At 24.4% G+C, this 14,406-nt stretch overlaps 1 protein-coding gene across 1 annotated transcript in view; it reads left to right on the top strand.

Moving 5' to 3' along the window:
- The window catches only part of LOC117180089 (pre-mRNA-splicing factor syf1 homolog), a 52,096-nt gene extending 38,222 nt beyond the window's left edge, over positions 1–13,874 (top strand). Inside the window, exons 9-12 of the mRNA XM_033372408.1 lie at positions 4,622–4,731; positions 8,689–9,103; positions 13,471–13,632; positions 13,742–13,874. Coding sequence (XP_033228299.1) covers positions 4,622–4,731; positions 8,689–9,103; positions 13,471–13,632; positions 13,742–13,821 — 767 coding nt within the window. The 3' untranslated portion in view covers positions 13,822–13,874. The remainder of the gene's footprint in view (positions 1–4,621; positions 4,732–8,688; positions 9,104–13,470; positions 13,633–13,741) is intronic.
- The last annotated feature ends 532 nt before the right edge of the window (positions 13,875–14,406 follow it).

Raw genomic sequence — 14,406 nt, forward strand, 5'->3', positions numbered from 1 at the left:
TCATTTACCAAAAAAGTTCTATGGTTCACAAAAAAATTTTGTTCAATGGAAAAAAGAGGTTGGTAATGTAGGAATCCCACTGTGTCGCATGCCCTTAATTATGACTATATTATTATGGATTTATTTTTAAGTTGAAAATAGTAAAACGCACGCTTACATTTTTTAATCGCTAAAAAAAATAATAGAAATAATATATTAATAAATTTATTTATCAAATTTGATATAAAAAATCATATAAAGGAAGACCTGAAACTCTGTATTAAAAATATATTATTGATAAATCATGAAAGCCTTTATTTGAAAATAAAATTATCGGAATAAATGTTATATTAATTTCAATTCCAATTAAGGCTTTCGGAAGGAAACAGTTACAATCTGGAAATTCTCGAATTTTGAATGGATCTAGAATTGTTTGATCTAATCAATTATTGTTCAGATTTCTTTACTTAGAGTACAGATCCATTTTGAAGATTATTTATTTATATTTACAGTTGATAAAATAAAACTGTTTTTTATCAAAAAATTTCAACTTCAAATGCTTTTAATTTGTAATTGTTTACCTCATCAAAACTGCACTTCAATTATTTTTAAAAAAACTGTTAAAGTGAAATATTTTCGAATTAAGCCTTCTAAACTATATGAAATAATAATTTATAAAAATTACAGTTTGAAAAATTATTTTAAAAACGGTTGAATTAAAAGTTGGACAACATTTGTATTCTAAAAATTTGGTAAAATTCCCGGTCAAAAAATAAATTCACTGTCATTAACTGGTTTTCCCCGGTCTCATAAAATTCATAGTTTTCCAGGTTTTCCGGTCTAGCGGCCACCCTGCTCTTCATTTGTAAAATACCGTTAAATTACGATATTTAAATATTTTGTTGAAAACTCGTTTTTCTTTCTGTTTGAAATTAATTTTTTTTACTGAAAATTTAACTTTTCTATTTTCGTTAAAAAATTAATCATTTTTAGTTGAAAATTCAAGTATTTGAGCAAGAATTTTTTGTAGGTCCTACGGTCTTCATTAAATTAAAAAAATTAAAACGAAATTACTAGAAATTTCGTTTATTAATATTCTGAAGTTTCGCATGTAACCTTGTGCCCTTGTAATTATAAACAATTTTTTTTAAACAAATGAAATAAAAATACCTGTGCTTATTTTCTTGTACTCATAATTTAATTAAATTAATTAATCAACCCGGGGAATCAGGAGAACCGGGAGATTTCCCGTATTTCATACTTAATGCGTTTTGTAATTTTTTCAAAGTGCCTAATCAAAAAGCGTATCATTTTCAAAGTTTTTAGAATAATTAAAATTTAAAGGTTCACAATGTTTCCCGTTTTGAATGACACTTAATACTACATGATATGATACTTATTAATAATATATTGATCATCTTTAAAATTTCTATAATTTTAATTCAATATTATGGCTTTGAATGCGCTATTCTAAAACAGTTTAATCTGAGGCTTGGAACCTAAAGTTTCTCTTAAACTAATTTTTAGATTAATTCTCGGTTGTTTCAAATTTAAAATTTCACAATATATGAAGCAATTTCGAATTTCAACGCTTCAAATTTTTAAATTTCCAAAAATAGAATCATATTGCAATGCATACATGGTAAAAGTCACGGTGTGCATCGTGGGTCTTCAACACCCCAACGTATTTAATCATCTATTGTTTAAGCACTGTTGAATATTTTGTCACAATAAAATTATCCGATATAGTTTAAGGTATATTTTATAAGTATAGAGTTGATTTTATAGCCATTTATTTATTTTAAGTTTCTTAACAAAATTATTGAAAAAAAGTTAAAAAATATGTTTTTTTACTTAAAAATTCATAACTCACGCAATTTTAATTATTTTAACCTGAAAGTTTATGACTATACTTTTGAAATAGTGTACTTTCATTAAAAAAATATTGCAACGTGGGTGCTTTCAACGAAGATATTTATTTGTACAGTTGAAAAGTAATTTTATGAAAAAATGATGAATCAGATTTTTTTCTTTTAAATCGTTTTATTATTATAAAAATTGAGGGACTTTGACATGTAATGCTATAAATGTACATGAAATTGAAAAAAGAGACATATATAACCGTATTTTAACAATTATATTTTGTTCAACACATTCACAGTCTGCTCTCGCATGACGCGCTGCCGTAAGTTATAAGGCATCTACAAAGAAAAAAAGTATGAAATAAGTGAAATAAAAATTATTTCACTTCATATGATATACTTACGTTAGAAAGTACACAACAATCAATAAAGTTTCAGCAACAAAATTTGCCCTAAAATTACTTTTTCACTCACTAAGTGCACACTGGGTGTTTAACACCCCACAATTTTTTTACCTCCACTTTCAGCAGCTGCTACTAGTAGACTGACGCATGACGCAGTATGCTGAACGACTTTGCTTACAGTTAGTGTCTCCAGCTAAAGCTAGATGGTGAAACTTACTTGATTTTTCGAATGAAGTATGGTTTATAAGAGTTTGAAAATTGCATGGGGTGTCTGATATCTACAATGCAAGTCTTTCACAAAATTGTTCGAACTTGAACCATTATTCTGATTTTTTAAGTATTAGAATTCTTGCTAGAGAAAAAAATACTTCTAAAAGACGCATAATAAAATCAAATTTTATAAACAATTATTACAATATTTCGATTAACTTAAATACTGAAATTATGAATGTCAACGAAATATATCAAAATATTATAAAATAAATAAAACCAAGTTAAAATTCCAGTTACTTTGGCGCGCTTTCCTCATTGCCTTAATTCTGTATTTATGAATTTACTGCCTTAATATATGCTTTTATATGATACGTTTTTTTGTATATTTTAATTTAATTTGGTGACGCAAATCAGTATTATTTTTAAAAATTGATTCTTAACTTCAAAATTAAATATTCCTGGTTTTTTTACAAGAAAATTAACACAGGTATTTTTTTTGTTGCTTTTTTTAAAACAAATTTGTTTGTAATTACTCGTAAGAAACGATCGTTAATTATATATTATTTATTTAGATTCTCGGAAAAAGGCATCTTAGTGATAGCCGAAACGTCAGACTATTAATGAACGAACTTTCCAGTAATTTCGTTTTTATTCTTTTATTTTAATGAAGACCGTAAAACCTAAAAAAAAACGTAAAACCTACAAAAAAAACTGCATGTATTTTGTTGGAAATTTACCAATTTGTTGGCAATATTTTTCCTCTCTCTTGACAGTTTTTGATTAAAAATAAAAATCTTTTTTGATTGAAATATCATCTACTACATTTTTCGATCAAAATTCATCTTTTTTGGAATGAAAATGTTATTACTTGGTTTAAAGTTAAACTTTTTTGTTAAAAACTAATTTCTTTGTTGACGGTTCACCATTTTAATATCAAATTCAGCTATTTGATTGAAAACTGAGCTGTTTTGTTAAAAATTCGTTTTTTCCTTGGCTGAAAATTAATATTTTACTGAGAATTGAAGCATTATATTTAAAACTTCAACTATTTTCTTGAAAATTGTTTTGGTTTGTTTTTAAACAGAAAAGGTTATTATTCTAGTTGAATTTTCCATCACTTTAGTTAAACATTCATCTCATCGACTTTGGTGAAAAAATGTAACTATTTGGTTGTAAATTTAATTATTTTGATAAAAAACTGACTATTTTGTAAAAAAGTCATCTTTCTTAAAGGAAAATTTAACTGTTTTTTTAAACATTCTTCTTTTGTGCATAAACATTCGACCTTTTGGATTGAAAGTTCGTCATTTTTGGTGGAAAAGACTGTTTGAAAATTTATATTTAAAAGTTTCTTGATTGAAAATTTCTGGATAACATTTGAGTAAAAATTCCACTATTTTGTTGAAAATTCCTCTCATTTGCTTAAAAGTTCACCTATTTTGTTGAAAATTCACTTTTTCGGAATTCAAAGTCAAAAGTTAAAAAAAAAAAAAACATTTTAGCTTGAAAACTCAACTTCTTTATAGTTTATGTTGAAAATTTATCTTTTTGGTTAAAAATTCCAAATACAGCTTTATTAAAAATTCATTTTTTTGTGTTCAGGATTGATCTATTTGTTAAAAAGTCATCGTTTTCAGATTGAAAATTTAATTATTTCATTGAAGTTCATCTATTTTGGAAGACATTTGATCTTTTTGGTTAAAAATACGGTTTTCGAGTGGGAAATTAATTTTTTCTTTTTGCTTAAAATTTTAATAGTTTGGCATCTTTTTTGTTCAATATTTTTTTATTGAAAATTCGTCTATTTGGTTAATAATTTAACTATTTTGTTGAAAATTCGTCTCTTTTCCTTGAAAGTTGAACTATTTGGTTGAAAATTAATTTTGTTGCTGAAAGTTCAAGTATTTGGTTAAAGATTCATCTTTTTTGTTAAAAATTCATCTTTTGGGATTTTAATATCAAATGCAATATATTTATACTTAAAATCTTACGAATATAAAGCCATTCATATTAAATTGAATATGGTACCTGTATTAATTTGATTTTAAATCATTTTTCTCTTATTTTCGTGAATACTTACCCTATTTCCCCTGTTTCGAGACCATTTTGGGCTGCAAAGTCTGTGTATCGAAATAATTTAATAAATTTAAATATTTTTTCTAGATTTTTATTTGTTGTACGCAAAGTTAGAAGAGGAACATGGACTTGCAAGACACGCTATGTCTGTATATGAACGTGCCACAAATGCTGTTCTACCCGAGGAGAAGTTTGAGGTATTTATAATTACTTATTCTAAAATCAGGTAGCAGATTAAAAAAAGATTTTTTTTTTAATTTTCAAAAGTCAGGGAATTTGTATACGGGACACTTCAAATAACTGTCAAGAAAAATTAATTTGAAATTTTTTAATTTTAAATGAAGATTAGAATTCTGATCTTGAAATATTATGGATCAGAAAAATGAAAAATTGACCAGGTCAAAATTAAAATTTCAAAATTTTTAATTGAAAAAATTGCATTAAAAGCGTGCCAAATTGAAGAATTCTAAATTGAGTCATTCAAAAGTGAACAGTTTGAGTTGGTAACGTTCAAAATTGTATAAATTATAAAATTTGTACAATTTTTTCAAATAGTTTTTTTTTTATAATAACTTGAAACAGATTCCCTTAGGTTTCTATTATTTCATTTCAAATTCGAAACCATAATTTCAAATGTCCAAATAGAATAGATTCAATTTTAAATATTTAAAAATGGGCGAATTTAAAATTCAGAGCTTTTGAATTTAAACAATTTGGAATTAGAAGTTTACCGTGTAATTTTATATTTTTTAATTCAAAATTAAACAATTTTAACTTGCTAACGTCTAAAAGTCAGTATTACAAAATAGTAGATTTTTTAAATCATTATTTAAATAAATCTAAACATAATTTTTTTTAAAGATTATTCAATTTTCTTTTAATTATACGCTCTACAGTTCAGAAACTTAAAATGGGAAGCGACTAAGTAGAATAATTAGAAATATTTATTCAAAATAGAACAGTTTCAAATATCAAAGCGTTTGAATTTAATTTAGATTTAAAAGCGTCGAAAATTAAATAAATTTAGTTCAACTGTGCGATGGCTTTTATTTTTTAAATTGAAACGTTTAAATATTTGTTACTCAAATAATGTCTAATTTTCAACTAAAAAATTATCTTATAGATTTGAAACTCTAAAATCTTAAATAAGAGGTTTTCACGTTTCCGAATCATTAAAAAACAAAAGTTAAACAATTTCTAAGAAAATTCCACTATTTGATTAAAAGATTAACTGCTTTGTTAAAAATGCATTTCTTTTTACAAATTTTTAACTACTTTGTTCAAGATTCGTTTTTTTTAAATTGATTTTTGCAATTTAAAATTTAACCATTCCATTTCTTGTAGAAAACTGATGTTTTGTTTGGTTAAAATTTCATCTTTTTTGCAGAAAATTAATCCTCTTGGTTTAAAATTAAACTATTTGTTTAAAGATTTATTAAATTTTGTTGAAAATTCTTATTTTTTGACAGAAATTTAATCTTTTATAGTTAAAAATGCAACTGTTTGATTAGAAATTTATTATTTTTTTAAAAATGTATTTTTTATTAAAAGATTTATTTTTTTTAAAATACACCTTGTCGTGAAATATGCAACATTTTGGTTAAAAATTAGTCGGTCTGTGTTAAATATTCAAATATTTTGTTAAAAGTTTCTCTTTTTTATCTGAAATATCAACTATTATTTGCTTTGAAAATTCACCTTTTTGTTTGAAAATTAATTTTTTAAATCGGAAATTTAACAATTCCTTTTTCGGTCGTAAGTTTACCATTTTTAGTTGTAAATTCGTCTTTTTTTGTATAAAATTGATCTTCTCGATTAAAAAGTTTAATGTTTGTTTGAAAATTTATTATTTTTTTAAAGATTTATTTCTATGGTAGAAAATGAATTTTTTTATTAAAAATGAAACTTTTTAGTTGAAAATTACTGTTTAAGTAAAGAATTCAAGTATTTTGTTGAAAATTTGTCTTTCATTGTTTAATTACAACTGTTTTTTATTTGAAAATTACATCTTCTATGGTTAAAATATCAGTTATTATATTTTTCATTGGAAATTTATATTTGCGTTGTGTTTTAGTTAAAAATTCAACTATTTGGTTGGAAATTTTTGTATTTTGTTAAAAAACATTTTTGTTTGGGAAAGTAATTTCTTCGGTTGAAAATTTAACTGTTTGGTTAAAAATATATTTATTTTGTTATAAAATTCTTATTTTTGTATAGAAAATCAGTTTTTTTTCATGCAAATATTTCGTTGAAAATTGGTCTGTTTAAGTTGAGGACTAACGTATTTTCTTGAAAATTTATAATTCTTTGTGAAATTCAACTATTTTTTATTTAAAATAAAAATATTTTTAACGAAAATTGTAGTATTTAAATATTACAATTTTTGTTAAAAGTTCATCTTTTATGTTGAAAATTTGACTAATTTGTTAATAATGATTTTTTTCTGGTTAAATATTAATATTTTTAAATTAAAATTCAACTTTTTGATTAAAAATTAACTTTATTGTTCAGATTTTATATTTTTGGGTTGAGAATTTAACTGTTTTGCGCAAAGCTCATCTTTTTGGTTGAAAAGTTCAAAAATTTTGTAGAAAAGTCAACTATTTGATACAAAATTTAACTTTTTTTCTAGAAAATGCGTTTTCTTTTGAAAATTATTTGTTTGTAATGACAATTCGACTTACATTTTTGGTTAAAAATGGATCGTCTTCAGTTTAAAAATTGAATTATTTGTTTGGAAATTTATGCAAGTAGTTGAAAATTCAACAATTTGGTTAAAAACGTATGTATTTTGTCAAAAATTAGTATTTTTTTGGTAAAAAGTTAATATTCTTGGTTGAAAATTCATTTTTTAGGTTGAAAATTCAACTATTTCGTTAAGAATTCAACTCTTTAGTTAAAAATGAATCTGCTGTGTTGAAGATTTAACTTTTTTTTTAATTTGTCTTTTTGGCTCAATTAAACTGCTTTTTATTCAAATCGAAAATGTTTTTCTTGATTAAAATATTAGCTATCACATTGATTCTTGAGCATTCAAGTACTTGGTTATAAGTTGAACTACTTTGTTAATTTATAAATAAAAGTTTTATAAGTTTTATTTTGATTAAAAATGAAACTGTTTTTGTTGAGAATTATTTTTGTTGTTGAAAATTCATATTTTCTGGTTAATGATTAAATATTTTTACGGAAAATTCGTCATTAGGCTTTATAGTTCAATACTTGAATTAACTGTTTTTTATTTTTTGAGTTCTCTTTTTCGGTTGAAAATTTGATTATTTTGTTGAAAACTGATTTTTTTAAATAAAAAATTAATTTTTTACTGGGAATTTAACTTTCATTCTCGGTTAAAAACTGATCGTGTTTTTAGTTGAAAATATCATGATTTGTTTGAAAACTTGTCTCTTTTGGTAGAAATGTTATCATTTTGATTGAAATATCAATTATTAAATTGTTTGTTACGATTTCATTTTTCTAGTTTGTAAATTTATCTGTGTGGTTAAAAATTGAAATATATTGTGTAAAATTTAGTCATTTCGTTACAAATTTAATCATTTTGATGCAAATTAGTTTTCTTTAGCTGAAATATCAATTTTTACATTTTCGTTGAAAATGTATCTTTTTCTTGTTTATCCAACTGTATTAAACAAAATTTGTTCTTTTTTGCTGAAGTTTTTTTTTTGTAATAAAAATGTTACCGTTTGGTTGGAAATTCATCTTTTTAGGTTTCAAATTCAACTACTTCTTTAAATATGCAACTGTTTTTGGTTGAAGCTTAATAATTTGGTTGTTTAGCATTTTGACCATTTGTCGAAAATTCAACTACTTTGTTAAAACCCCATCTTTTTCTGGTCGACAATTCAACGGTTTTCCTCAAAATTCTTCAATTTGAATTGAAAATTCATCTTTTATGGTAGGGATGTCATATTTTTTGGTTGAAATCAATAAATTAAACATTTTAAAATTTTTAATTTAAAATGTAACAGCATTAAAATGCAGCTCTTTACATAATAATGTGCCAGGAAAAATAAAAAATTGTTCTAAGAAACACCAGAGAAACAATCAGGAATTTTGAAAATGAACTTGTGCGGCCACTGCAGACAAAATGTGCTATATTTTCTTTGCTCTAATATTCTATGAATAATATTGATTTCCAGATGTTCAACATATACATAAAAAAGGCTGCCGACATTTATGGTGTTCCGAAAACGCGACAAATTTATCAAAAGGCTATTGAGGTGCTGAATGAGGAAAACACGCGAGAAATGTGTCTGCGTTTTGCAGAAGTGGAGACGAAATTGGGAGAAGTGGATCGGGCGAGAGCAATTTACGCATATTGTTCGCAAATATGCGACCCGAGAGTGACATCAAACTTCTGGCAAGTGTGGAAGGAATTTGAGGTTCGACACGGAAATGAAGATACAATGCGTGAGATGCTGAGGATAAAACGTAGCGTGCAGGCCATGTATAATACTCAAGTGAACATGATGTCTGCCCAGATGTTGAACAGCTCGCCCAATCAACCGGCGACACCGCTGGATGCAATGCGTCTATTAGATAGCAGAGTATCTGGTAAGTCTTTTTTTGTATATTCCTGAAAATAAAACCAAGAATCTAACGAACAAATTTGGACAACCACCATAAAATGTTTCTATTGCAATTTGAAAAAAAGATACAAATTTTCCGAAAAAAAGAAAAGATACTTTTTTTAGACAAAAATAAAAAGAAGAGGAAAGAAAAAATGAGAAGGCAATCAACCAAATCCCCATCCTATGCTTTTTTTCGTTGTCTTTATTTTTATTATTATCAAATAACAATATTGAAAAAAAACTTTTTTATTTTTGTCAACAAAAAAAAAAGAATTTTTTCTTGTCTTCTTTAGGAAAATTTTTTTCTTTTTTCAAATTACATTTGGGACATTCTATGGTGGTTGTCCAAATTGCACCGGGAGAAACCCGGGATAAAGTTCACAATATTTCTCGAAGTATTTAAAATTCTGCAATTTGGAACGGTGAAAATGACAGAGACTTTTGATTTGATAAAATCACGTCTTTTCCTTTTAAATTTCACTCGATACTACATGATACGATACTTAATAATAATATATTTATCGTTTTAAAATGTCTATAATTTTTATTTACAATTATATTTTGAAGTTGCAATTCTAAAAACAGTTTAATCTTTGAGGCATTGAATTAGAATTTTTTTCTTGAATTAATTTTCAGATTAATTTTTGGAAGTTTCGTATTTTAAATTTCAATATATATTTTGTTTCAAATTCAAATATTCAAAATTTTAGGACCATTTCGCTATTAAATATTTCAAAATTTCATATTAAAAACTTTGATAGTTATTTTTGTATTTAATAATTTTGGATGTAAATATAAAGCAATTTCGAATTGAATAGGTTAAAATTGTACAATTACAAAAAATGAAATCACACCATAACAATATTATTTGTATTCTTTATCTTATTTTTTAATTTTCAATCTAAGATTTTTAAATTGTCCGATTTTTAATTTTAGATTTAAAGAAATAAGTCATTTCAAATTCAGGGTGGCCACTGGACCGGGAAAATCTTGAAATGACGGAGAATTTTTTGAGACCGGGATTTTTACAATTTTGTTGAAAAATCTGTCCACGTTCGATTTTAACAGTTTTTAAACAATTAGTTGAATTGTTATATTTTTCAATTATGCTATTATTTAGCTTACAATGCGTAATTCAACATTTTTTACTTTAAAAATTTTTCATTTAAAATTTTTATTTCTAAGGTTACATTTTTAATTTAAAGAATTATTAAATGCTTTCTTAAAGGCTTGAACAAATAAAAAATAAAAGCCTTTGAGTTTGAAAATTTTGGATAAAAAACATTTTTATTTAATTAATAAATTTTTTTTTATTTATCTGTACTTTAAGAAACTTAAAAATTACTTCATAATAATATATTCTTATTTAAAGGATTTTATTAAATTTAAAATATCGTTTCAGTCTAAAATATTCAATTTGAAATTTTTAATTAAACAAAATTAATTATTGAATATTTAGCAATATTTGAATTTTTATTTAAGACAAGTAAATTGAAACCAAATATTTAAAAGTAAAGAATCTTTAACTGAATTGTTTCACATAGAAAACCTGGAATCGTTTAAATTTCGAAGAGCCTTTAAACTTTGAACGTCACAATTTTAATTGTATTTGAAAAATGCTTAATTTTTAAGTGAAATTTTTAAATTTTGATGTATAATTTACAAATAAACATTTGTAGAAAAAATTTCAGTAATTTTAAGAGATATTTAAGAGTTTTAAAAAGATTAAAAATGATCATGCAAATTTAAGAAAGTTTTCTTAAAATCTTCTAGAATCTTTTTTGAAAATTTTGTTTAAATCTTTGAAAAACTTTTTAAATATTCTCTTAAACTAATTTTTCAAAATGAAAAGTTATTTTTAATTTTCCTAAGAATCTTAAGAAAATGTTTTTATTCTTTTGAAGACTTTCACAATTCTTGAAAAGAATTTAATTTTTTTGTTTAAAATCTGCGAATATCTACATTTTGTTTTATATTAAGCTATCATTTAAAGTTGTACATTAAGTTTGAATCTTTTCAAAACTTCTACACATCTCTTAAAATTACTCAAATTTCGCCTACAAATAATAAATGTTCAATTGTTATTTATGCATCCAAAATGTAAAGAAATTTTCTCAATTTTGCAGGATTTTCTGAAAATTATAGACAAAATTCAATTGATTTTGACAGATATTTAAAAGTTTTGAAAAAATTTCCAAAATAATATTGTATTTAAAACCAATTTAAAACAACTTCTAGATTTCTCAAGATTTTGAAATAAAATTTTGAAGGTTTCCAAGGATATTTAAACTATTTAAAAAGAAATTAATTGAATTTCTAATTTAAGAAGTATTCAGTTAAAATTTTTTCAATTTTTCAATATTTGATGTTTCTAGCTTAAAATTCCTTAAAATTAAATAATTTTGAAAATTTGAATGTTCATTGATTGAATTTTTGATTTAAAGCATTGAAAATGATAACGTGGATTTATATATTTTTATATTGAAAAATGTTAGTACCTTCAATGTTATACGCGTAAATTATTGAGCATTTGAATACAACATTTTTTGATTAAAAACTTTTCAATTTTATAAATTCAAAATTTAACAGTTCCACTTTGAGCGCTTTCATTTAAAGCTCAGTTTTTACTACCTCAAGTGGAAAATTTTGTAGCTTTAGTGTTCCATTTTTTAAATTTCATTGACCGTGAAAAATGTTTGCGAACCGGGAAAAAACCAGGAATTTATTTCGTCGATTAAAACGGCCACCCTGAAATTTAAAAATATCTTATATTCGAAAAATTCTAGAGTGAATAATAACTCTAGAGGGAGATTTGAAATCAGAAAGTTAAAAATTGAGTTTAAACCAAAAAAAAGATGCAAATTAAACTATCTGAAATTGATACATCAGTAAGTGGATAATTATAGTAATTTTAAGTGATTATAATTTTTCCCTTTCATAGGTTTTAATTTTGCAATTAAAATTGAGTTGGTTAAATTTTGGAAAGTATTGTTAGCAATTAAAAAATTATTTATTTTAAAGCGATTTCAATTTCTTTAAATAATTGAAATTTTGAAGGGTTTAGTATAAAAATTTTCTAATATCACAATTGTTGGTGATTACATTTTTTTTTTTTAGTTTTAAATGAAAGTCGCATTCGTTTAAATTTCAACGTTCCGAAGTAGAAATTTCTTCATTTTTAACGTTTCCCATTTACAATTACTATTTATTTTAATAATTTTTTAGAGTAATTCAATTCATTTTCTTCGTTTTAGAAGAATGTATCCAACTTTCATGTTAACTTATAATTTTATTACGTAATAACAATTTAAAATTCTAGAATTTCGAAAGCTTTCACTTTGAAAGATTCAATTTTAGTTATTATTCAAATTCGAAAGTTTTTAATTATTTAATTTGAACGAATTGTAAGAATTGTCTTTTTAAAGTGAAAACTAATTTATTTCGTTGAAAATTCACGTATTTTGTTAAAAAATCAACTTTTTTGGTTGAAAATAATTTTTCTCTTTGAAAAATAATCTCCTTATTTAAAATGATTCTTTTGTTTGAAAATTCAACTATTCCAGTTTAATATTCATCACTTTAATTACAAATGAATTTGTTTGGTTAAAAAATGAGCCATTTAATTGAAAACTTGTTTTTTCTTTGAATGAAAAGGGATTTTGTTACCTAAAATTTAACCATTTTCCTGAAAATCCGATTTTTGTTGTTGTTAAGAATTCAATTTTTAACAGAAAATTCAACTATTCTATTTTTGTTGGAAATTTAATCTTTTTTGGAAGAAAATTCAACTATTTGCTTAAAAACTGATATTTTTGTATTCAAAAATTAAACTAGTTTTTTTTTAATTCATCTTTTTTGTAGAAAATTAATCTTATTGGTTGAAGATTTATAATTTTAGTAGTTGAAAATTTGTAAGTTTCGTTAAAAATTAATTTTTTTAACTGAAAGTTTAATTGTCTTTTTTAATTGAAAATTAATTTATTTCTTTGAAAATCCACATATTTAGTTCCTAGGAATCGCTGGATACCCTGTTAATGTTTATAATAGAAAATAATGCAATTCTGACTGCATTTTTTTGGAATAATTCAATTTGAAAAATACGAAATGAAAAAATATTCAATTCTGAAGATGAAAAATGAAAATTTGTTTAATTTTATAGGTTTGCAACTGAAAATTCTTCAATTGTGAATAGTAAAAATGACAAATGTAACAATTTACTATTTCCACGAACGAACTTCAACTACAATTAGTTCCTTTTTTTTAAAGAACCGTCCTTAACACTGAATGAATTTGAAGATTATTATATATAATTGAAATTTCATCTTCTAAATTCGATGACTTTAATTTCAGAAAATCCTCCTCCACCTGGGCCAAAGGAAGCTATCAGATTCGTGCGAGGTGTCACCGAAGGAGGTAAAACGACCGAACCTCAAGTCACCAATCCCGATGAAATTGATATTGAAATGGACGAAGACGAAGAAGAAGGAGATGAAAACGGCATGGACGCGGAAGGTAAGAAAACTCAAACTAATCAAATCCGTGTGCAAGCTGAAAACAGTTTGATTTATTCTCAAGCAATGTTCAAAACTTGTTGCTGATTGAGACGGTTCTTTTTTTACAGATATTCCAATAGAAAAACAGGCTATTCCGTCACAAGTATTCGGTAGTTTACGTAAAGAAGAAGACGAAGAAGATAGTTAACTGTTTGCCTAGTCTGTAATAATATAAATAAACATTTTTTTAATTGTAATCTATTTTTAGACAATCTATTTATGTTTTAACTATAATACAATGTCCTAAAATTATTTTAAACGTAAGTTTTCGTTTTGAAGTAAATCGGTCCACAATTTTGAGAAAGTGATATCGTTTTATTAAGTCGAAACGTTGATATCCGTATTATTATTATTTTTTTAAATTTATAATGTATACAACGAAGCGTTGTGTTCCAAAATTATCTACATAGGTACACATATTTGATACAACAATCGAAAGCACTTGTTTGAAAAACACTGAATGAGAAACGTGTACTGAGGGAGTTTACCAGCAATTAATATTTATAAAGAAATAAGATTTTAATTTTAAATTAAAAAAAAAACCCATTGGGTTCAACCAATAGACACGAATTTTCTACTAGGGGGTTGAACTTTTAACCAGAACAGATTTTTCAGTCAAGAAAGATAAAAAATTATAACCAAATTGTTGAATTTTTAATTTTAAAAAACTTAATTTTCATCCCAGAAATATAAATTTTCAACAAAAAAAGTTCATGTTCAACCAAATACTTAA

The sequence above is a fragment of the Belonocnema kinseyi genome, chromosome 9 (genome assembly GCF_010883055.1).
Source record: "Belonocnema kinseyi isolate 2016_QV_RU_SX_M_011 chromosome 9, B_treatae_v1, whole genome shotgun sequence".
NCBI classification, from domain to species: Eukaryota; Metazoa; Arthropoda; class Insecta; order Hymenoptera; family Cynipidae; genus Belonocnema; species Belonocnema kinseyi.